This window comes from Ursus maritimus, unplaced genomic scaffold, assembly GCF_017311325.1.
Source record: "Ursus maritimus isolate PB19 unplaced genomic scaffold, ASM1731132v1 scaffold_22, whole genome shotgun sequence".
Taxonomy (NCBI): Eukaryota; Metazoa; Chordata; class Mammalia; order Carnivora; family Ursidae; genus Ursus; species Ursus maritimus.
In genome coordinates, this window is record NW_024424675.1 from 32102023 (window position 1) to 32127597 (window position 25575).

The window sequence follows — 25575 nt, forward strand, 5'->3', positions numbered from 1 at the left end:
CTTAGCTTCTGGAGGGTTGGGAGCCTGGGTCTGGCCCTCTTCAGCCTCTTTCACTGTGTACCCTTGGGTAGGTCATTTGCCTTCTCTGAACCCTGTACTTTTTTTTTGTTTTGTTTTTTGTTTTTTGTTTCTGCATCTGTGAATGGGGGCTGAATTGGTGTCTCTGAGAGACCTTCCAGGTTATAATCTGTGGCCAAAGGGTTGGTTTCCTCCACGCCCTGCCTGAGTCGCTAGGAGGGACAGTGGTCTGTCCAACATGCCAGAGACTCACCTCCCCCACATAGTGAGTTGCCCCAGTGCTGAGGGGGCCTTAGAGATAGAGGTCAGTGGCTCTGAGTGAGGTTCCAGCCCACCACTGGTGACAATAAAGAGATGTCAGTGGTTGGGTAATAAGGGTAATGACATGAGAAGACAGACCTGGGCTCAAATTATGGTCTTTGGGTTGTTTTTTGTTTTTGTTTTTTGTTTTTAAGATTTATTTATTAGAGAGAGAGCGAGCACACACAGTCTGGGGGTGGGGCAGAAGGAGAGGAAGAGAAAGTCTTAAGCAGACTCCCTGCTGGAGTGTGGAGCTGATGGGGGGGGGGGGCTCAGTCTCACGACCCTGAGATCACTGAGCAGAAACCAACAGCTGGACGCTTAACCGACTGAGCCACCCCTGCGTCCCGCTGGTCAGCTATTTTATCTGATGCAAATCAAATTATGTGAAGGGTTGAAATTGAAAAGATGATATTGAAGCTATCTTGTTTTAAAAATGTGCCAAGAAATGTTCCCCCTCAAATAACAAAAATAGTAGAAAATGCCTCCTGCCAATTGCCAGCTCGCTGAAGCTGTGCGAAGCCTTCCTAGCCCCCTCCACTAGACAGACCTCCAGCCCAGTGCTCCCGGGAACAGCAGGGGTGGTCAGGCCTCCTTCATTCACACTAACATTAAAAGGCCTTCATGGGGTCCAGACAGCCCATTTCTCTGTCTCTCAGATACTCAAAGCCCGTGGCTCTACTGGGGAGCAAAACTCCAGGCATGAGTTGGTCGCCCTTTCTGGGCCTGACGTCCTTCGTCCTGCCAGCTGCCAGGAGAGTGTGGAGCACAAGCGACCGGTTGGGTTGGGAGTGAACGGCAGGTCTGTGGTCCGTGGGACCCCTACTTCTGCCTTGTTTTTGCTGTATGATCTTGACCAAATTACTCACCTTCTCTTGGCTGTGCTTTCTACCTCTGTCAAATGGGACTATTATTACCTTCCTGGCAGGTTAAGAAAGCCAGAAGTGGGTATAACTTCGCTAAGTAGTTTAGTGTAGTTAGACTAGTTAAGTGGGTATAGGCTAGTTGAGAGGACTGGTTAAGTGGATACAAGGTAACCAGCCAGGGCTGGTTATGATAGGAGCTTGGTAAAGTTTTTGTTGTTGTTTTTAGAATTTACAATTCGAAGAAGAAAAGCAAAACAGTGAAGGAGCTAGGAGAATGTTTGGTATCTCCATTCTGTGAATGCTTGTTACACAGGACTGGGATGCAATGAATAAGATGAGGTTTGCGCTTCAGGTAAACAAACAGAAATCTCACCGCAGGCCAGCACCGCGGGCCCCCGAGATACACCCGTTTGCCTGGTGGCACAGTCTGAACAACCACCCAGGGCCACTGAGCCGTTGGAGGGGGGCTGGCTCACAGGAGCCTGGGGGAGCTGGGGAGCATGGCCTCGAGAGGAGCTGGGCCAGGCTGGGCAAGAACGGGGAGGTGGGCCGTATGAACGACTGCTGGCTTTGGAGATGGGGAAGGAGGGCCTTGCTGAAGTCTGGCTTTGCTTCATGAGGTGGGATTGTCTCATGGAAGTCCCCTGGAGAAAACCTTAGAGTTCTGTGTAACAGCAGAGGCCTTGGAAGCTGATCTGGGCTAGTTTTGGCTGTTTACCGGGTGGGGATGGCCCTCAGGAATGGGTGGCTTGTGGCTAGAGGTGGCGTCTGTGTGATATGTACACGTGGGGCAGTGCTAAGTTTGCTACTGGCCTTCGTGAACGATCGCCAGAGACAGCAGCTCGAGCCAGATGGCAGAAGGGATGAGGAGGCATTTTGAAATTTATTAAATTCTCCCCCTGTGCCACCAAATGCAGAAAATGGGAGAGACAGAAAATACCGATGGGGCGCCTGGGTGGCACAGCGGTTAAGTGTCTGCCTTCGGCTCAGGGCGTGATCCTGCCATTATGGGATCGAGCCCCACATCAGGCTCCTCTGCTATGAGCCTGCTTCCTCCTCTCCCACTCCCCCTGCTTGTGTTCCCTCTCTCACTGGCTATCTCTCTCTCTGTCAAATAAATAAATGAAATCCTTAAAAAAAAAAAAAAGACAGAAAATACCTAATTAGCCAGAATGTGGAGGAACCAGGGTCCTCATATGTTGTCATGTAAATTGGCACAGCTGTTTTGGAAAACCATTTCTCAGCGTCTAAAGCTGTGTGACCCCATCATCCAGCTCCTAGGTGTTCACTGAACAGAAACGCATTCATCTGTTCACCAAAAGACACCTGTAAGAATGTTCATAGTGGCCATTTTCATAAACACACGAAACTGGAAACAATCCAAATGCCCGTCCACCGTAGACCGATGAACTATGGCAGGAAATTCCGACACCGTGGAATAGTACGCAGCAATGAGAAGGAGCCATGTGTCACCGCACGGGGTAAAATGGATGAATCTCACAAACCCCAGGGTGAGGGGCAGAAGCCAGGCCCCCAAACAGAACATTCTGGATGATGCCATTTACTTAAAGCACATGAGCAGGCAACGCTAATCTATGGCGATAGAAAGTCTGAATCATGGTTGCCCTGGTTGGGGCGTGGGTCGTGAGGAATCCTGAGGGGCTTTGGAGGTGCTGGTACGGTTTTCTCCCTTTATTTAGGTGCTGTTTCCATAAGTCTGTTCGCTCTGTGAGGATTCATCTTTGAGCTGTATACTTATGACTTGTGCACTTTCTGTGGGTTACCCTATGCTGCAGTAAAAAAAAAAAATTCAAGGTATTTGCACAGATGTCTCCATTTTTAGAGATGTGGCAAGATGGGGAAGGGGACCTAGCCACATATCTTGTGTAGTGTGCTCCCAGTAGGGGTGTGGGCAGACTAGCCCTTCATAGCCTGGGCAATTTATTTAACTTGCTGGGAGGGGAAGGACTATTTTCGCCTCATAACGGATGATGAACTGTGAAATTGCTCCAGCCGTGGCTCGCCCCAGGGAAACAGGTGGTATGGGCTTCCCTGGATCGGCTCAGCTCTGCAGGCCCTGACCTTCGCTCCTGTTTCTCTGTGGACAGAGCTTTAGGAAATGTTTGAAAATATGAACACCTGAAAAAAGAAAGCGTGTGTGCACGTGTGTGTTTTTGTGATGCTGTGTTGTGGTGCCAGGAAATCTTGTTTGTGGAATATTTGAAGATGTCTGGACACGTGCACAGATACACACGTACTTGTATACAGACACGGTCACGCACAAATACAAACGTGCATGTCGCGCTCGTGTAGGCACGCTCGCTGACATATGCCTTTTCACACACTAAGCATCACTTTGTGACTCTAAGCAAGCCACTTAACCTCCCGGTGCCTCAGTTTCCTCCGTGAAACGGAGGTAATGATAGCATCCAGTTCTTGCGGCTGTTATGAACGACACACACACAAATTAGATTTTTGTGTTTATTTGTTTGATGGCTGCCTCTCTCCTAGAGTGTTGGTGTCCTGGGAGCCGGGACCTGGTCCAGAGTAGGAGCTGAGGGAGTGAGGGAGGGAATGAATGAAGGGACAGCTCTCACAAACCCACTGGCACACATGCTGATGTTTAGACGCATTGACACACACACTGGTGCATGTCTGCAGACACATCCATTCATATGTGTAGACACGTATAGGGATATGCACACACACACCCGGACAGACATGTCCAGGCCCAGAGCTCAGGAGGCTGGATTTAGCTGCAGTATTAAGACTCTGGGCTGGGGGGGCGCCTGGGTGGCACAGCGGTTAGGCGTCTGCCTTCAGCTCAGGGCGTGATCCCGGCGTTATGGGATCGAGCCCCACATCAGGCTCCTCCACTGTGAGCCTGCTTCTTCCTCTCCCACTCCCCCTTCTTGTGTTCCCTCTCTCGCTGGCTGTCTCTATCTCTGTCAAATAAATAAATAAAATCTTTAAAAAAAAAAAAAGACTCTGGGCTGGAAGTCAGAGCACAGGGTTCTGTTTGGGGCTCCAGGTAACTGTTATTTATTATGTGACCTTGGGTAGGTCTTTCCACCTCTCAGAGGTTAAGGACTCCTAGCCGGGATGTGACAGAATTGGAATTTGAACCATGGTCTGTCTGGGTCCAAGTCTGTGCTTTTAATGCCTAAGATTTTGCTGTCCACAGGGTGACCCACAGACCAGTGGCCCCACCTGGAGTTTCTTGGAAATGCAGCGTCTCAAGTCCCACCCCAACCTCCTAAACTTTAATAAGTTCCGCAGGTGGTCTGTGTGGACATTACAGATTGAGAAGCATGGCCTGAGGTACACTGTCTTCCCCCAGTATTAAGAGGAATCGGGGTTCATAAGGTGGGCGGAGCACAGGTGCATGCCCACCCTGGGCACCACCAGAGAGGAGCAATCAGAGAACAGGAGGGGGGCAGCCAGGAGCTGCCTGTGGAGACGGAATCAACAGGGGGGCTCAGCATTGCTCGTGAGGGCGCCCAGTCCCTGCTATTTATAAAGGTGCAGAATCACATGGTACCAATTCATGAGCTAAACTTTTAAATGTAAAAACAATACATGTTAATCATCTTGTAGCTCCTGAGGGTCAGACACCCAGGTTTGGCTTAACTGGGTGCCTCTGCTGAAGACCTCTCGCGAGGCTGGAGTCCCATGTAGTGATCAGTGCTGCAGCCTCATCTGAAGGCTCGACTGAAGGGAGATTTGCTTCCAAGCTCATGGGCAATTGTTGGGATTCATATCTCTTGAGTGTGACTTCCAAGTTGGGACCAGGCTCTATCCCTTCCTAGCTGCATGACTTCCATTGAATTTCACATCTCAGTGCTTCTGTTTCTTCCTCTGTGAAATGGATATAATAATAGCACCTGCCTCATAGAGTTATTGTAAAGGCTAATAAATTCATGTACGAAAAGTCCATAGAACAGGGATGCATTTAGCACATTGTAAGCCCTATATAAATTATTGCTGTTATTATTGTTATTTGAACAAAAGTACAGAGAAGCAGGACTGCATGAACTTGACTCCCAGAGGTCACTCAATAAGCCTTAGGGGAGTAGGATGAGCTCTGGGTTGCAGTTTCCTGTTGGGGCTTTGGGGCATATTAACAGGAGCTTGGGGTCTAGGCTATAGGAGGAGGCTTTGCTCCATTCTGCTCAGAGTAGACTTAGAGTGCTGGCCTAGTCCTTGGTACCGCCACCTGGGAAGCAAGGCACAAGGGTGTTGTGGTGATCCTGAGCATGAACAGGTGTCACCTGGGGGAACAGTGGCCCAAGAAGAGGGGCTAGCACACCCAGGGGCCTGGTGGTACCAGAGTATGCATTGTTTGGGTTTGTGGGGAGGTGCAGTGGGTTCACTGTGCCTGGTGTCAGGTGATGTTGCAGGATCTGGTCCAGGAGGTGTCACATGCCAGACAAACACTAGGACCCTACTCTGAAGGCAGTGAGCCTTGGAAGGAAGAAGTCTGAGCAGGGCAGTGTCCCTGGAGCAGCATGGACCGGGGGACTTGCCTACTTAGCTGTATGTCACAGGACCTCAGAGCACTCACAAAGGCCAGTCTCTGCGGACTTGGGTGCCTTCATACCCAGGCAGCTGGCTTGGCACATTTTTAGATGATGTCACCTCTATAGTTTTCAAAAGGTACAGATAGAAAGGAAAAAAGACTGCAAATAGACAGATTTTTCCCCAGAAGCTATTTTAACGTGGAAACAACTGGAGAGCCTACTCATCATTTTTAAATGCTTTCAAAATTAGTGCTGCCTCACGTCCGCCTGTGTACCTGCAAACCAGTGGCACAAACATGGATTAAATTTGGGTTTAAAAATCCCTTGGTCCGACCCCCTCTTTTCACATGTGGTGTAACTCATGGCTAAAATGGGGCAGTGACTTTCCCAAGGTCACACAGCCTATCTGGGGCAGAACTGGGACTCTAGCACCTTCACAGGAAGATGATTTCTAAGACGAGAACAGGGAACCGGGAGACCCTCATGGGTGAGGTGAAATTATTTCATTCTGAGAAGCATTTCTAAGAGGAAAGCCACTTCAGACGTTTGCTAACCTCTTAGAGCTTATGGGGAAGGTGGTGAAGAGCCCAGCCCTCTTCAGTAAATTGCAGGCCATCAGTAAATTCATTCACAATTCATTCATTCAAAACATTATTTACTGACCTTGTGTCAGGCAATGTTCTAGGTGCTAGGAATACAAGCGTGAAAACAGTAGTCCAGTCCCCTGATTCTCATTCATTCATGTATTGTTTCATTCAGCAAATGTTTATTGAGGGCCTACAGTGGGAAAGGCACTCTTCTTGGTCTTGGGATAATCAGTGACCAAACAGCAGAATTTACATTCTGGTGAAGGGAAGAGGCAATATAAATTTTTTTTTTTTAAGTCATGGATATTGTGTGTTAGATGGGAGAAGTTTGGGAAGAAAAACCACCTCTAGGACGGGGCTCAGCAAACCATGGCCCTTCGGCCACAGCTGGTCTTGTTTGTAAATGAAAGTTTTATTGGAACACAGCTGTATTTGTTCATTTAAATGCTGTCTCTGGTTACTTCCATGCTACAGCAACAGAGTTGAATAGTGACTGAAACGGTATGACCCACCAACCAAAAAGATTTATTATCTGTACCTTTGCAGAAAAGTTTGCTGACCTCTTCTCTAGGATACCCAAGGGAAGGTGTCAAAGAGGCAGTTGGATATGTGATTACAAGAAATATGTTATTAAAATAAGCAAAACTCTGGCACTTATTGGAAAAGGGGACTTCCTTATCTGTAAAATGGGGTGGTGCCCGGTGCTCAGGCCGCCCCCTTTCACTGGAATGCTGTGGCCCCAAGTTATCCTCAGCTTTGCTACTTGCTGGGATTGTTTCCTCCTAAAGGGGAAGGGAACTCCACCACTCATGGCTCATTTTTCCAGAAACACTGCCCGAACCCCAGGTGTATCAGTCTAGAAAACTACCTGAACCTTAGAGTGACAGAGAATTTCCCAAGCAAAAACACATGGGGATAATCATCATGTTTGTTCCCAGGTATAGTCTTAGTAAACAAAACTCACAGCTAATGTGACTGGTGGCCTAGTCCCATTGTGATGCCTCTGGCTGCTCTGATCTAGGCTTTTCAGGGTCAAGACCACCAGCAGGGCGTGTCTACACTCCCTCCTCCACCCCTGTTGCTGGGGCTTGGGAGCTCTGCCTGTAAATAAAGGCTTCAAAGGATATTGCATTCCTCCCACTCCTCCAGAATCCACATTTAACTTTAACTATATGGCTTTTTCATTTCCATTTTGTTTATATATGGCATGAGCTTTTATTTGTTTGTTTATTTATTATTTATTTTTAAGAAGCATTTTGAGTCCAGGGAAAATGATAGCCCAACAAGAAAGCATAATTGTACTGATTTTCAGAAGTGCGGCAATACTCCAGCTCTGATGGACTGCGAGACATGAATCAGAAAGATTCTATTACACATCTCTGGGACGGGCGACACAGGGGTATTATCCAAGATGATTAATTTGACTTGGTCATTATGGACACAGACAAGCCTGACAAAATTGCATTTCATTCCCCACTGAATTCATAAAATCGCTGTACACGTAATCAGTTACAGCGCTGGGTGCCCTGCTCCAGTCGACGGGATTTCAGGTTTGGATAAGGTACCATTTTCCTTGTTTTGAGAACAGAGCCAGGAGACACTGAAATGAATGAGTCTTTTCGCTGCGATGTTCCCACAGGGTGTGGATTTTACTTGCGAAAATGGGAGAGTGGTAAGGAGGCTATATCATTTACCGCCCAGGCCAGGATGATTTTAGAGTAAAAGACGGTATTAAAAATTACCCTGGGACAAGAAGCATAAACCTGGACTGTCCCGGGCTAATCAGGATTAATGTGTGTGTGCTGGGAGGGTGCGAAGAGGGGCATGTGTTGGCTCCGGATAGGGTGTCTTGTCCTTGTTCCCATAAATGCTACCTGAGGGACTCTGGATAAGTCATTTTGCCTTTTTGGACCTCAGTTTCTTCATCTGTACAGTGGAAAAGATACTTTACCACCTGACGTCTTTTTCCCCCCTCCCTGGGCATGGGGGTGGGGGTCATGTTGATTTTCTGTTCATGTATTTTCACATCTGTTTCCTTGCATAATTCTCTCAGCTGCTAGGTGGGGTTTCCCAGATAAGGACACTCAGGAGTAGACAGTTTGGATAAGCGGCCAGAGGTCCCTCAGCGCAAAAGTGGCGGGACTGGAATTCCCCCAGGTCAGACTAACTCCAAGGCCAATATTCTGTCTGCAGATCAAAAAACCCCCCAGTACTCCCTGATTATGTATTCCAAGAAACTGGAACCTTTTTTGGGAAAAATATTTGAAATACATAGAAGCATCTGGAACCCTGAAGTCCTGTGTCAACATAAGGTACTGTTGCTGTCCCTCGGGTTATTTAGTCAGCACCCTGGATTTCTACAAGAAGGCAGAGGTCCATCCCTTGCTCTTTCCTCCCGGCTCAGGGCCTGGGGGGCCAGCAGTGGGGAAGAGGGCGGTCTGTCACCTCACTTCTACTCCCATTTCCTCTGCTGCTGCTGGAGACCCTAGCGTTAGGCAGGGTGAGGTGGGGTTAAAGGAGTAGGGTCAGAACCTCTTGCTGACAGATGGCCTACCATCCACAACCCCTGATTTAGCAAATTTTTCACATGCTGCTGCTTTTCCATGAGGCACGCTGAGCTGGGATTCAGATAGCAGCTCCCCTGTTATGGCCTGCTCCGCAGCTAGTCCACCTGTTGATGGAACTCTTGCTGCCGAGACCTCCATGCCCTCTTAGGCCACTGTCTTGGGTGGGACCCTTTTAGATGCCTTCACCTGGCTGCCTTCCTTATTTCACTTGCTCCCCAGGACCACTCACGCATCCTTGCCTTGCCAAACCGCACACATGCAGATTGTTCTCTGTCTCTGTCTCTCTCTCATCCTCTCCGTCTCTCTCTTCTATTCTCTCAATCTCTCCTGGCCCTGCCAGTTCAGGCAGCTCCAGCTATCCTCCCATCTTCCCAAAACCTATCAGCACCAGTGTCCTCCTGAGCCTCTCTGGGGACACAAGCTGGGTCCTCCTGAGAGCTCTCTCTCACCAGGCTTCACCAGGAGGGAGGTGCCACCGCCTGTCTTGTGCTGCACCCTGAGTCCCAACCAGCTGTGTCTGTGGGGCCTTTCTTACTGGGCTCGAAGGTGGGGCTCCTCGACTCCTCTAGGCTCCCCCTTTGTCTTATACAGTGTTGGATGTAAGTGGGTGTTGGAAGTGGAGTCCAAATGTCAGTCTGAGAACCTTCTGGAAGCATGAACTGGATAAAGTAGGAAACCATCAAATTGTGAAAGGTATACTTCCCCAAGAAGGTATCATTCATTCGTAAATACTTAATGACATAGCCCTGAGACAGAAGAAGCAAAAATGAACAGAAATACAAGAAGAAATGGATCAAATCACAATCATGGTAGACACTTTTTACCTCTCTCAGAAACCAAGCATCGATCAGACAAAAGAAAACTAATTATTTAGAAGATTTAAACAACATAATTAAGCTGGAAATAATAAACATATGAAAATTAGCTTTATACTATATTACAAAGGAATTTGCATTGACTTTCAAAGAATCAATATATTTTTCATTCCCTTTTGGGTATTGTCTTTTTTTTTCCTTGTCAGTGGTTTTCCCATTTGGTAGCCTTTTAAAAATGCCCAGCTGTTCCTTAAATTTATCTAAAATTCATTATCTGTTTTATTACTCTTTCTTCTGCTGACTTTTGGTTTATTTTGTTTCTGTGTCTAGCTTCCTGAGTTGAGTGTTGAGTTTATTTTTTTGTTTGTTTTTCTTGCCTTCTAATAAATTCACTTAGGTAAACAGTGACAAATTTTCCATTGTTCACTTCTCACAGGTTTTGTCAGGTAGTGTTCTCATTGTCTGTGATTTCAGCTGTAATTGCCTCTTTAACCCATAAGTTATTTAGAAGATTGCTTTTAGAGTGTCCAAAGCTTTAGAAGCCCCTGCCTCCCTCCATTTTTTTCTGCTCCTTTTTCCTCTACCTTCTTTGTTTTTTTGTTAAAAACTAGGCTCGTGCATTTAGATAGTAGAGTGTGGTCTATATCATTTCTTCCTTTTGAGAAATTTGAGATCATCTATGTAGCTAGTACATGGTCATGTTTTTTTTTTTTTTAAAGATTTTATTTATTTATTTGACAGAGATAGAGACAGCCAGCGAGAGAGGGAACACAAGCAGGGGGAATGGGAGAGGAAGAAGCAGGCTCGCAGCAGAGGAGCCTGATGTGGGGCTTGATCCCATAACGCCGGGATAACGCCCTGAGCCGAAGGCAGACGCTTAACCACTGTGCCACCCAGGCGCCCCCATGGTCATGTTTTTTTAAGTGTCCCATGGACGTTTGAAAAGAATGGGTGTTCTTTAAATAGCGGAAGAAATCAAGAGGGTGAATTGTGTTTTTCAACTCTTCTACCTTATGGATGGATTTGTCGGTTTTTGAAGAGAGGTGTTAGTGTCATTGTGTTTATGGTTTTGTTGAATCTTCTTTGTACTTCTAAACAGTCTTTTACATTTTATATTCCTGTGGTTTATCAGTCTACATAAAAGGTTACATCTGTCATTTCTTCTTCGTGGATTGTTATCATTTAACAACTGAAGTATTCCTCTTAGTTCCTTCCATGCTTTTGCCCTGAATTGTACCTTATTTGTTATTAATTTTGCCACTTCTGCGTTTTATTTGCCTGATGTATTGATTTATTTTTAACTTTCTGTGTCATTTTATTTGGGGCATGCCTATTATAAATGTCATATGCTGGATTTATTTATTTTAACCAAAATATTAATCTTTTCTCTTTTAATAAAGGGATTAAAATCATTCCTATTTATTGTGATTAGTAACATTTAATTAGTACTGTTATCTTATGAAGGTTCTTTATTATCGAGTTTCAGAGTTCATTCTTCTTTTCTTTTTTTCTTTTCAGATTTTTGTTAGGTTGATCCGATTCTATTTTCTTTTCCTTTGTTTTGGTTCCTCCGATAGTGTGGAATTTCTGCTTTCCCTTAAAAAATACAAACAAAAATAGCTAATAAATGAATTCAGTGAAGTTTCAGAGTGTAAGATCTACACACAAAAAGCAGTTGTATTCCTATATACAATGCAACGAACAATCCCAAAAGGAAACCAAGAAAAACAATTCCATATATAATAGTGTCCAAAAGGAGAAAATATGTAGGAATAAATTTAGCCAAGCAAGTGAAAGACTTGGACACTGAAAACTACAAAAAATTGCTGAAAGAAATTAAAGAAGATCTAAATAAATGGGAAAGACATCTTGTGTTCATGGATTGGAAGTCATAATTTTGGTACAATTGCAATATCATGAAAGCGAGCTACAGATTGAGTACACTCTGTCAAATTTCTACCAGCCTTTTTGGGCTGATATGTAACAGCTGATTCTCAAATACATATGAAATTGCAGGGAGCCCTGAATAGCCACAAAAATCTTACAAAAGAAGAATGAAGTTGGACAGCACACATTTCCTAATTTCTATAAAGCCACGATAGTCAGAACAGCGCGGTACTGTCCTAAGGATAGATATACAGACCAATGGAATAGAATTAAAAGAATCTAGGAATCAACCCCTACATCTCTAGCCAATTGATTTTTGACAAGGGTGCTAAGACGATTCGGTGGGGACAGAATAGTCTCTTTACCAAACAGTACTGAGACAACTGGATAGCCATGTGCAACATAACGGATGTAGACTCCACCTACTGCCATATGTGAAAGTAAAGTCAAAATGGACCCATGACCTAAGTCTCAGAGCTGAAACCATAAAAATTGTAGAGGAAAACATAGGGGTAGCCCTTCATGACATTGGATTTGGCTATGGATCCTTAGGTATGACATCAAAAGCATGAGCAACAGAAGAAAAAATAGATGAATTAGACTTCATGACAATTACACACTTGGTGCATGAAAGGACATTATGAGAAAGGTGAAAAGACAACCTATAGATTGGGAGAAAAATATCTTCAAGTCATATATCTTATAAGGGCCTGTATCTAGAATATATATAGAACTCTTTAATACAACAACAAAAAGACAACCCAATTTAAAGATGGGCAGAAGACCTGAATAGACATTTCTTCAAAGAAGATATGCAAGTGGCCAAGAAACACGTGACAAGATGCTCACCATCATTAGTCATTGGGGAATACAAATCAAAACTGTAGTAAGATACCATTTCATGCCCCCCTAGGATGGCTATAAAGAAACGTAGTGGAACATAAATGTTGGTGGTGAGAATGTGAAGAATTTGAAACCCTCATACGTTGCTAATAGGAATGTAAAATGTACAACCACTGTGAAAAATAGTTCGATGGTTTCTCAAAGTTAGACAGAATTACCATAAATCCAGCAATTCCCCTCCTCGCTATCTGTGCAAAAGAACTGAAAACAGGGGCTGTAACAAATATATGCATACAGAGCAGCACTATTCACAATAGCTGAAAGATGGAAACAGCCCGAATGTCCGCCAACGGATGAATGGATAAACAAATTGTGGTATTTACACACGATGGAATATTACTGAGCCGTAAGAAGCAATAAAGTGCTGATACCACTAGAATATGGATGAGCCTTGAAAACGTCATGCTAAGCAAAAGAAGGCAGACACAAAAGGTCACATATTATATGGTTCCAGTTCTATGAAACTATCCAGAATAGTTAAATCCACAGAGACTGAATGCAGATTGGTGGTTACCATGGGTCGAGGAGCCAGGGAGAATAGAAACTGCTTCATGGGTATGAGGTTTCCTTTTGAGGTGATGAAAATGTTCTGGAACTAGATAGAAGGGGTGGTTGCAGAGCACTGTGAATGTATTAAGAGCCATTGAAGTGTTTATTTTCATTTATTTATTTTTTTTAAGATTTTATTTATTTATTCGACAGAGATAGAGACAGCCAGCGAGAGAGGGAACACAAGCAGGGGGAGTGGGAGAGGAAGAAGCAGGGATCACGCCCTGAGCCGAAGGCAGACGCTTAACCGCTGTGCCACCCAGGCGCCCCTATTTTCATTTATTTTTAATAAATCTTTTTAAAAAGATTTTATTTATTTATTTGAGAGAAAGAGAGCACAAGCAGGGGAAGTGGCAGAGGGAGAGGGAGACAAGTAGACTCCCTGCTGAGCAGGGAGCCCGACACGGGACTCGATCCCAGGGCCCTGACATCATGCCCTGAGCCGAAGGCAGATGCTTCACAGACTGAACCACCCAGGTGCCCCCTTCTCAAACCATTCTCTAGGTTTGAGCTTTGAGTATTTGTTTCGGAAAGGATTATTTAAAAGAATATATATATATATTTATATTTATATTTATATTTCTCCCTATGGATGAATTTTTTATTCGTTTGTCATTTTATTTTGTTGTAGTAAATGAAAGAGTATATTCTGATAATTTCATAGAACATAAGCTTATCCCTGTAGTAGGCTTCTGGCTCATTGGATACTCTTAGATTCCTTCCTCTCTGTCCCCTCCTCTGTCCCCTCCTCAAGGCCCAGAGACCTCCCCTTTGCCCCTGTTTACTCCCCTGCCTCAAGGAGTCATTGCCTTAGATGTTCAATGAAGACCCTTCCTCCTAGAAACTCCAGGAGAAGACTTAGGCTTCCCTGACCAAAAAGGGCAAGCCACACGTTGGAATCAGCCTTGCATTCTTCCCTTCCTGGTTGCACAAAGAGCATGGCAGTCTGTCCTTCTGCCTGCCCCTTCTATACCAGCCATATTGCTTTGCTCTGAATTTTCATTCCTTAGTTATTTGGAAACGAGAAGCACAAATGGAAGAATTGAGGAACAAGGTGATCCTAACAGCCTCATAACCCACCTCTGTGTGGTTGGGGAGCTCTACCTCCTTGTGTGTTGGTAAACTCCGCATCCTGGCCCTGCCATTTGCCTCGATGCTTCCTCCTTCCACTTCTCCCCCCAAAAGGACAATCAGTTATGGTTTTTCATGCACCACTTCTGGGGCGGGAGGAACACTGGACTATTCAAACCACCTGTCCTACACTTGGGTCCCCGCCAAGACAAGCCTCCCAGAAGGAAAATCTTCATGGTCTGCCAGTCTGTTCATTTTCTTCCTACTCTTGCTTCTGGCATTTGGTGAGAAGTTCATCTGTTCATTCATTCACCCATTTATTCATCCATTTACTTTTTGAGCACCCATTACTGTTGAAGAAACTGGGGATACAGCAGTGAACAAAACTGATGATAATCTCTTCCTTCATGGAGCTGACTTTCTAGTGGGGTGAGATAGGTAATAAATCAATAAAATATGAAGAACGTTAGAAGGTGATAAACATGCAAGAGTGATGAACAGAAAATGGAGATTGGCTGGTGGTTTGTGATTTTTAAACTGAGCAGTGAGGGTAGAACGCATTGAGAAGGGGATATTCAGGTAAACATAAGTGACCAAGGAATGAGCTGTGTATTTGAGAGAAGAGTGTTCCAGAGAGTAGGAACGGCAGTGCAAAGGCTCTGAGGCAGAATCGTGCCGAATATGACCAGAATGTCATGAACCGGGTGAATGGCAGGAGGTGGTAGGTAGGTTAAGGAGACGGAAGTGGGGGCGCTAGACCATACGGCATGGGGTAGGAGGCCATTGTAAGGACCCTGTTCTTACTCTGAGTGACAAGGGGACCGCTGCAGGGTGGTGAGCAGGGGAGTGATGTGATCTGATATTTTCATAGGATAATTCTGAGGGAGAAAGCAAGAGAGGAGGTGGGGAAACCCATCTCTTAGGGGCAGTGACCCAGTGTGGGAAAATGCTGGATTCAGAGTCAGAAGACCTGGATTGGAAGCCCATCCAAGACTTCCTAGCCATGTGACTCCCCCACTTTCTCAGCGTCATCTTCCTCACCTGCGAAACGGAGCGAATAGGCCTATGAGCTCTTGCAGAACTGACGTGGTCTTGACGGAGCAAGCGTGTGCGAAAGCTGCTCGCGTGGCCGGCGCAGGTGGTGCTCCGTAAGCAGCAGCAGCAGAACGGGGCGGTATTCCGGTGTCACACATTCAGGATTTGATTGCGTTCGAGGGAGGCATGTAGTGTTTGCATGTTTAGTTATTTTTAAGTGTGCTAATCGCCTCTTTAAATGAATTGTCATAATTGTGTTATTCCAATATTTTGATACAACAGATGCTTATTTTTGCAAAAGGCTTCTGGTTGGTTGGGCTGGTTCCAATGTGTTAAGGTTTGGGTTTTTAAATGAAAGGAATGGACTTGTGTAGTCATTTAGCCTTGTGTGCCAGCACCTGCTCTGGGAGCTGGGGGGCGGGGTGGGGCGGGCAGGGAGGCGGTGGTGGAGAGGCACGAGCTGCAGATGACTGAAGGGCTTACGGTCTGTCGGGAGGGACAGATACAGATACACCTAGGTGAGCGCTAAACCTAGAGTCTGGCACAGTCCCCATCTTGTGTGTGCATTCACCACGTTCTAACTGAGCACCTCTGTGTGCCAGGCACTGTGGTAGGTGCTGGTGACGAGCCAGTCTTACCCCTGCCCTCATGGAGCCTGGGATCGGGGGCTGGGGGTCGGGGGACACAAGTAAAAAGTAAGTAAAGAATCAAAAATAATTGCAGGTGTGTGTGATACTGGGGAGGGGGCACGAACAAGAGGCTGCAGAGGGAGAATGTGAGGAGGAGAGTTGTGCTGCGGGATGGGCAGGGGAGCTGGGGGAGGCTTCCTGGGACCCTGCTTTCTGGGATGATATGATGCTGGTGGCTGAGTCCCACTATAGCCAGTCAGCCCCCAGCCCATCCCGGTAGTCAGGCTCAAGACAGACATCACCCCCAAGGCACGCAGGCTTGGGGTGTGAGGAGTTCAGAATGCTCCCAATGAGGGTACCGAGTGCATGAGCTGCTATCTACTTGCTGTGTGTTCTTGGGGAAGTTCCTTAACGTCTCTGAAACTCTGAGCAAGAGCAACAGTGGTAACAGTGACAGCCACCACCGAGGGGGCTGACTCTGCACCAGGCAGTGTCCTGAGCAGTGCCCATGGATTGATCCAGTTACTCTTCACAGCCACCCTGTAGCACCTGCTGTTATTTCCTTCTTCTCACAGATGAGGAAACTGAGGCAAAGAGAGGTTAAGGAGTGTGCCCGAAGTCACATACCTAGTGTGTGGTGGAGCCAGGATTCAAAGCCAGGCCCTCCGGCGCTTGACCGCACACGGCACTCCTGTGCCACAGGGACAAATATCATACATGTCCAGGGCCATCAGGAAGGCTGAGTGAGATGTGTGCTCATGGCGTCTGCCCTGGGGCCTGGCGCATTCATCCATTCAATTCATTATTTTTGAGCTCTTACTTTGTGCCAGGTTCTGGGAAACAGGACCAACAAGGGCTGTCCTGGCAGAACTCACAGTAAACATTAAACAATTACGCAAGCAGTTTGTTAACTACGCAATGAGGGCTTCCAGGGGGCATGCGGAGCCACCCGGGGGTATGTGATGGGCTCTGACCCACTCTAGAGAGTATCGGAGAGGCCCTCTAAACCAACCTGTTGCCGAGGGATGAGTAGGAATGAGCCAGATGAAGGGAGGACGTGTGGTGAGCACAGCATTCCCACAGGGGAACAGCCTGGGTGAGGGCCTGGAGGCAGGCAAGGGCATTGTGGCTAGAGGGGTCATGGGGGGCAGCCATGTGAGGACGACAGGGCAATGCTTGAGACTGTGGACTTTATCCTCAGGACAGTGGGGAGCCACAGAGGCTCAACGTGGAGGACTGGTGCCTGGAGACTCCTTGAAGACCTTGCTGTGTCACAGGAGAAAGGTGTGGATCCGACCCAGTTCCCTCCTTACGTTGTAACCTGGCTGAAGCCTCTAGATCTTGATTTTCTGATCTGTCAACTGGGGATAAATACAGGATTCTTTTAAGAATTAGAGATTAATTATATGTTAATTATATCTTCCTAAAGCTGGAAAAATTCATTCAGCAGGGGAACCCAGGAGACATCCATGTCAAGGTAGACTCACCTGGAGAATTCAGGAGATAACCCACACCAGGGTGAACACACTTGGGGAATTACAGAGACATCCCAGATCATATTAGACATGTATTTGTAATTAGGGAAGCACAGGAGGTCATTATAGACATGTCTGGGGTATTAGGGACACGTTCCATTTCTGTGTCACATGCCTAGGAAATTATGGAACAAAAAACCAGAACCAGAGATGGTGCCCATATAAAGCACCCTGCATTATGGGTGATCAGGAGTCATGATGGTTATTATTCTAGGTAAGAAATGGTAAGGAAGAGGGTTGGTTTGGGGTCCTGTATAAGAAAATGTGCTTTTGATCTTCACAATTTAGAGGGAGGTGTTACTTTGCCAAGCTCATCAATATCAAGGCTGGACCAAAGCCTGTTTCTTGGTCCCCAAGCCTTCAGTTTGGCAGTGACTTGGCCCCTACTCGAAGGATTATGAGGACCCAGATTCCCAGGATCTGTGTTATAGACACAGATTTGTCTTCCTTTGGAGACAGTGTGAATTGGAGGAGGAGGGAGGTAACCGGAGTGAGGCTTCTTTCTAATTGTGTGACTTTGGGCAAATAAATTCCCCTCTCTGTGTCTTAGTTTCTCTATCTATAAAATGGGCATAAAATAACAGAACCTCCTTCATACGGTTATTGTAAGAATGAATTCATTAAATGTTTGTAAAGTGCTTGCACCTGACATATGCTACACGTTCAATAAATGTTAGATTTTATATTCCTTGATTTTATCTTATTTTTTTTAAAGATTTTTTATTTATTTATTTGACAGAGAGAGACACAGCCAGCAAGAGAGGGAACACAAGCAGGGGGAGTGGGAGAGCAAGAAGCAGGCTCCCAGCAGAGCAGGGAGCCCAATGCGGGGCTCGATCCCAGGACCCTGGGATCACGCCCTGGGCTGAAGGCAGATGCTTAACGACTGAGCCACCCAGGCGCCCCTATATTCCTTGATTTAAAAAAAAAAAAAAAAAGCTTAAGGAAATTGTTTTCTGCAGACCTGAGACCTACCAGGACATGGTCTCCACCTAAGTGCTGAGCTTGATCAGGAGGGACTGAATCTTCCTTGGGTCCCCTCTCCTGGCCATTCTGTTAATCTCAGGCACCAGCCATGAGTCTCCCATTGAATTAGAATCAAATCCCACAAATATTGATTAAGAGTAGCTAATATTCTTAGCCATGGAGCTTGAGATGGTTGAGATGATTCTATCTTCCACTCCCTTTATGCAAATGGGGAAATTGAGTCAAGAGGGGGGCAATGATCATGCAATAAAAGAATATAACTTTGGAGTATATATATAGAGCAATGAAGCAGGGGTCAGTCCCCAAATCTATGCAAGGTTTTCCTACCCCAAGTCTCCTGAATCCTGGTCCAGATCTTGAAAGAAATTTCATGTAATAGGAAGGAGCCAGATCTTGGGGTCAGAAGACGAGGTCCTATTCCTGATGGTTGAGAATGTCCTTCGCCACCAGCAAGGTCACTTTTTCCTGAACTGCGCTTGCCTACCTGTGAAATAACCCCACAATAGCCCTGCAGAGGGAGCCAGTGAGCAAGAGGTGGGTTGGGCTCTGGGTCCAAGGGATGCGCACGAGTGTGGCAAGGTGCTTACCCTCTCAGAACATGTTTCTGTGGATATACAGGGCTCTTCCCTGAGGAATTGTGGTGAGCTTCAAACATGGTGCCCGAGGAGAAGAGTTTTGACATCAAGCAGGTGTTTAGATACTGTGTGCTACTTGGTCTCACCATAGGTAGTAGTAGGACTCATGTCCAACTCACTCTTACCACTCAGTAGCCTCAACCAACAAATATTTACTGGGAGCTGTCATACCAGGAACCAGGTATTGTGTTGGGCTTCAATTACCTGAGCTATTCTAGCAAACATACTTAACTTATCAAAGGGAACAAGGATGTTAGAAGATGTTATTTCCCATATGCTACCATGGTTTTGTACGGTTCCCCCCTCCCTTTTCCATGATATGTATTATGATTGTTCTAAAATTTACCATTGTATTCACCAGTACCTCTGGTGTCTTTCTTCAGTTCTGGAATATTCCCAACCATTATCCCTTCAATTACTTCTCTGCCCTATTCTCTCACTCTTCTCCTTCCAGAATTCTGATCAAACAGATATCCTTTAGACACCCTCACTTTGTCTTCTGTGTCTCCTAACTTCTCTCTCCTGTTTTCTCCTGTTCATCTTCCAGTCCACATATGTCTCTTCTTTGAGGCCTGATCTCTTTCAGAGTATAAAAAACGGGAATGATCCCTGAGGCTGACATCACCTCTATGTCTAAAACCAGCAAGGGCAGAAGGAAAGAGGGAAATTACAGGCCAGTCTCACTCATGAACTAGAAGCAAAAATCGTGAACAAAATATCAGCAGTCAAAATCCAGCAAGGCATAAAAACCGTAATACATCATGACCAAGTAGGGTTTATTCCAGAAATGCAAGGCTGTTTTAACATTAGAAAAACCAAGTGAAGTAATTTACCAGTTAACCGAATTAAAGGAGCAAAGTCACTTGAGCTTTCAGAGATACGGGGAAAAGGAGTCCAATAAAAGTAAAACAACAATAACAACAAACCACACACAACTGAAAGAAAAATAAACACCTTCTTGACAAACTAGCCATGCCCTCATGCTGTTCCAGAACACCTGTAAGAACCTATGGCCGACATTGTACTTAGTGGTAAAACATTGAGATATTTCAGGTAAGGAAGAAAGCAAGGCTGTGCACTCTCACCATTTCTATCCAGCGTTGTACTGGAGCTTCCTGATCAGTGCAGTGAGGGGGGAAAGGAACAAACAAGGAATGGAGAGGAAGGTGTCCACTGTGGCTCCTAGCTTGCGCTTCTGGGGGAGTCTTTGTACCACTTACCAAGATGAGAAAGACCAAGAGAGGACCCAGTTGGGCTGGTGTTCAGGGCACCCAAGGGAAACGTGTCCAACTGCCCTGGAAGACCACCAGGCGGGGAATCAGCTCCATTCCCAACTCTTTGACGAGACTGGGATGGGCCACTTTCCTTTTGGACCTGGATTCTCCCATCTGTAAAATGGGTGGGTGTGGGAAGATGGACTCATGGTGGGCTGCAGTGTCCAGATCTGATGGGAAAATGAAGATGGGAACAAGAGCTGGTCCCACTCTCCAGGGGGGCAGGTTTTTGTATACAGACCCTCTAGTGGAAGGGAGCACCCATTTGGAGATGGGGCAGGAATATGACCAAGTCATAGGGCCATCTTGACTGTCTGCCTTCCAGAGGAATTATCCCTTCTTTCCTTTGTCAAGAAGTTGTTACCATTTTGTTACTATTATTGGTGCTATTAAGTGTGTTCTACAGTTGTAAGACATCATGACCCCCAACAATGTGCCCTTTTGATGTTTTAGACCTACAACAGCCAGAGTGAGAGCAACGAAGACTATGAGATCCCCCCGATAACACCTCCCAACCTCCCTGAGCCATCCCTCCTGCACCTGGGGGACCACGAAGCTGGCTACCACTCGCTGTGCCACAGCCTCACACCCAACGGACTGCTCCCTGCCTACTCCTACCAGGCCATGGACCTCCCAGCCATCATGGTGTCCAACATGCTAGCCCAGGACAGCCACCTGCTATCGGGCCAGCTGCCCACGGTGAGTCCCTGTCACCCACCCCCCCAAATGGATCCACTGGATATAGCAGGGAAGGAGGTTGAGAGGGGAGTAGAATGCCAATGTTTTTTTTTTTTTTAAAGATTTTATTTATTTATGTGACAGAGAGACAGCCAGCGAGAGAGGGAACACAGCAGGGGGAGTGGGAGAGGAAGTAGCAGGCTCCCAGCGGAGGAGCCCGATGTGGGACTCTATCCCGGTACGCCGGGATCACGCCCTGAGCCGAAGGCAGACGCTTTAACGACTGCGCTACCCAGGCGCCCCCAGACTGCCAATGTTTTGATGAGGACCCTCTACTTGTGTGCAGGGCATGGGCTCAGATGTTTGCATGGGGTCTGCAGAATATGAGGGGTGGGCATGGACGGTAATTTATGTCTTCACACGGTTGACTTCTGGAGCTCTGTTTATAGTATCTTGGTATTATTTGTTTCATTGTTATTTCTCATAGTATAATCTCATCTTTATTTTTATTTTATAATGGCTTTATTGAGATATAATTCTTATACCTACAGTTCACCCATTTAAAGTGTACAACTCAATAGATTTTACGGGGTTGTATGACTATCAACACAGTCCATTTTGGAACATTTGCTTCACCCCCAGAAGAAATCCTACACCCTTTAGTCCTCATTCTCAACCCCCCACAACCTGCAGCCCTAGGTAACCACTAATCTTTCTGTCTCTAGATATTTGCCTATTCTGGACATTTCGTATAAATAGAATCATAATATTTTAAAAATATTGTATCTTGTTTCTCGTTTAAGCTGTCAGGGAGAAGGGTGATTGCTGAGTTAAAGTTCAGGATAATTAGAAAATCAGCAGGCAGACTAGGACAGGAAAGGACCTTCCAGGTTGGGGGAACAGCGTGTACAAAAGCAAGAGGCAGGAGGGCTCATACCATTCTTGGGGACAGCATGTCCCCAGCATGTCATTCTCTTTATAGGGCAGGAGAGAACTTGGAGCCAGAGAGAGAGAGGGAGGTGACAGAGCTAGCAGCACCTGTATCATAAGGTTCCTGAATCCCATGCTAAGGAGATATATGATTTCTTAGCATAATGGCTGATTTGAACAATCAAGAGCTATAGAAAACCAGTAGAGCATTTTTTGTATAATAGAAAAAGTCCCTTAAGGGAATTCTAGAACTTCTCCTGAATAACTATGGTTATATTTGTTTGTATATAATATTATATATTAGTCACAACTCTTAAGTTCATTCCTAAGTGACAGGAACCAAACTCCAACTAGCTTAAGCAAAAAAGACTGAAATACCCAGGGGTGGACAAGGGTTTCAGGTATGGCTGGATCCAGAAACCCCAGTAGTGTTATTAGGGCCCTACCCCGTGCCCATTTCCACAGAGCAGGCATGATGGCTTCTGGCAGCCAACATCTTCCCTGACATCTCTGGCAAGTGACAGTTTGGGTCTTCCAGGGAGGACCATGGTGGAGGACGCCGGACCAACAACCACTGTGTCCAGGAGGAAGCAGTCTTCGATTTTGTCAGCTTGGGTCACAGACTCACCTGTGGCAGGGGAGGAGGGACCGCATAGTTGATTTCCTACCAAAATCACACGGTGTTGGGTGGATCATGCAGATCTCTGCCGAGGATGCTCAGAGGTCATAGCCATGTACGCGGCCCAGTTCTAGCAGAGGCCTGGGACCTTCGGACGCACAGTGTATACCGTAACAATCTTGACAGTGTTTTATTTATTATTTACTCTTACTACCACCAAATCTCCTTGCTTAAGAAAAAAAGGGTATCCTGTATGTATTTTTGTAAGCTACATCACAGTTTTTCCTCCTTTGAATCTAGGTGAGAAATAAAAGGAGGGAGGGACAGAGGGGAGAGGGAGGCAGCCAACTCAAGCTCCACATTTTATAATGTTCCGGGTCGGACTGAAGTGCTCAGTAGAAACTGATACTCCATTTCTTGAGGAATACTTTTCTTTGGGGCCCATCAAGCATGCAGGCCCTCAGCCTCCTCTTCTCTAAGAGACCTGAAGATTCTGGAGCCATATGGTTTTAATTCCACTTTGTCAGAATGATGTGTCTTAGCCGCCTGCCCAGCTCCTTGCTCACAAAATGTCACTACTCCAGACTGTCCCTTTTGGGGAGTTATGGTACCACAAGCAAGGGAAGGCCAGCAGACCCCTCTGGCATGCGCCCTACGGAGGGCTGGGAATGCCAGGGTCAGTATGGCTGCGGTCCTGGGCCCCAGTGCTGCTGGCCTTTGGTGCCATTGGGCAAGGGAGACAGCGTGCAGGCTCTGGAGTCCCACAGACCTCCCTTAGGTCCTGAGTCCACCTCTGGAGTTTCATTCCCTTGTGCTGGGATCCTAACAGTACCCACCTCAAGACTGCAGTGAAGTGTATTTGAGATAACGTGTGCAAAGTCTTAGAAAAATGCCTGGCAGAGCGTAACCAACCAGGGAATCTTTATTGTTGTGATTATTAGTAATAAAAGTGAATTCCCACTGTAACCGAATGGGGACATTTTTCCCATGAGTCTCACTTACCTAAAGGAACAGATTGCACATACCCCCCGTACCTTTATAAGGCCACCTGGTTATAACAGCTCTGATAATTACAAAGAATGTCGTCTGTATGTCCAAAATGACCTTCTGATCACTCCTCCTAGGATATGTTTCGGTTGGGTTTGGTCCAAATAGGCACTTTGCAGTCATTTTCCAGATTTCTTTAAAACTAGCTCATGTTAAAGACGCTTCACAAATTCAGATAGCTTTAATTCTTCCATTAATCAGTTGCCAAGGGCTCACTGAGCTTTATACTCCCTTGTTCTATAATGAAAGAGGAGCCAAACTGTGTTATCCAGGGGAGGGCTACTAGACCAGATGGGAAACTCGGTAAACACACGTGCATCCGTTGGGCCTCTCTGGCAAAGAGACACGAGGCACCCTTAGAGACAAGGTTTTCAAGTTTGTCCAAGCAGTAGGTGGCAGGTGTGTGTCTGTGCGTGTGTGGACGTGCGTCCTGAGAGTGGGGCTAGACTTTGCGTCGCCACCTGCTAGGTGCGGGGGGCTTTACAAACTGTTTACACACTGCTCCCAAGAACCGAGTGAGGCGGTTCTCATTCCATCGGGAAATGGAGGCTCGGAGCAGGCAGGTGACTGTATTGGCTTCCTGGGGCTGCTCGAACCAATTGTTGCAAACGCGGTAGCTTAAAACAACCAGAAGTTGGTTCTCTCACAGCTCTGGAGGCTAGAGGTTGAAATCCATATGGCTGGGCCCACATCGATGTGTCAGGAGGGGTGAGTTTCTTCTGGAAGCTCTGAGGAGAATCCCTCCCTTGCTGCTTCTAGCTTCTAGAGGTGGCTGGCCCTCCTAGCTTGCGGCCACATCGCTCTGACCTCACGTGGCCCTCTCTCTGTCCTTGCGGTCTCCTCTGCTTTTCTCGCAAAGACGTGTGTGATAGCATTTAGGGATAATCCAGGATAATCCTGCCATCTCAAGAACCTTCATTTAATCACACCTGCAAAGACTCTTTTTCCCCAAATACAGTTTCCAGGGATTAGGACCTGACATTTTGGGGGGGCTGTTTTCAACCTTCTGTGGTGATCACCTGTGCAGCCTCCTAAGGCTTATTGAGAGCCTCCTAAGTACCAGGCATTGTACTGAGCCCTGGCTCTACAAGATGCCCTTGAGGAACTCCTGGTGCAGGTGGAGAGACAGGTGAAGACTCCACTTCTGGAAATGTAGTAAAGGCTCTGATAGAATCAGTGCACGCTGCTGTGTGTGCCCAGAAGAGGCACCTTTGGGAAGTGATGACCTGACACATAGCCGGTTCTGGAAACACTTTATGAGTAAATAAGTGAATGAACGTCACACAGTTATTAAGAAACCAAAGCAGAACTCAGGCCCAGCTCTGTCCACTACCGTGCACCTCTCAGTTTTACCAGGTGACAGAGATGGAGCAGCCGGGCTGCAGGGCCACAGGTGGCCCAGAAGTTGCCCCGATGGCCAGGAGGTCACAGATGCTGTTTGCACAGATAGAGATGCGTCAGGGATGTCGTCCTGGGAGAAGTGGGTGAGGCCAGGGCATCTGACAACCATCTCATTTGTGCCAAGCCCTTTTGGCTCTGGTCCCAGAGGCCACTGATTCCTTCTGGTCCCCTGCCTCCGCCTGGGGGCCTCCTGACTGGCAGTCGGCTTTTCTGCTTTTAAGGTATGGCTGCTGGCAGGAATCCTGTGCAGTATTGGAATTGGGCCCCTTTTACAAAATTAAATATGCTTAAAGCTTCTCCCTCGACTTCAGCGTCTTAACTGATTAAACATTCATTTCCAAGACAAAAAGAGTCAATTTAGTATGAAAGATACATTTTGCCAGTTTAATTTAAAGCACTGCACCTCCATCTGACCCCTATTTTCATAACTCAATAATTTTATCCTGTGTTGATTGTCTCATTTTGAGAGAGATATTGTATGTATAAATCAGTTTCTAAAATACCCAAAGAAACTAGAAGAGTGGAATTTATTAAGCAGCCTCTGTTAAGTCTGAAATAATTTATTTTGGAGTCGTCCTTGGGAAATGTTCAAGCTTATGGTCCCAACATACCCAGGAGAGGAATTATCCTGGGAAGGGACAATGCTGGATGTTGCCAGACAAATCCCAGGGAACCTATACCTCCTGCGAAATCAGAGAGAGTCCTGGGAGAGCCTCGAGTGG

At 46.3% G+C, this 25575-nt stretch overlaps 1 protein-coding gene across 5 annotated transcripts in view; it reads left to right on the plus strand.

Moving 5' to 3' along the window:
* Nucleotides 1-25575, plus strand: part of TOX2 (TOX high mobility group box family member 2) — a 128701-nt gene that overhangs the window by 61643 nt on the left and 41483 nt on the right. For all 5 annotated transcript variants that reach the window (XM_040638338.1, XM_040638340.1, XM_040638335.1 and 2 more), the window contains exon 3: nt 20632-20877. In XM_040638338.1, the coding sequence (XP_040494272.1) occupies nt 20632-20877 (246 nt within the window). The remainder of the gene's footprint in view (nt 1-20631; nt 20878-25575) is intronic.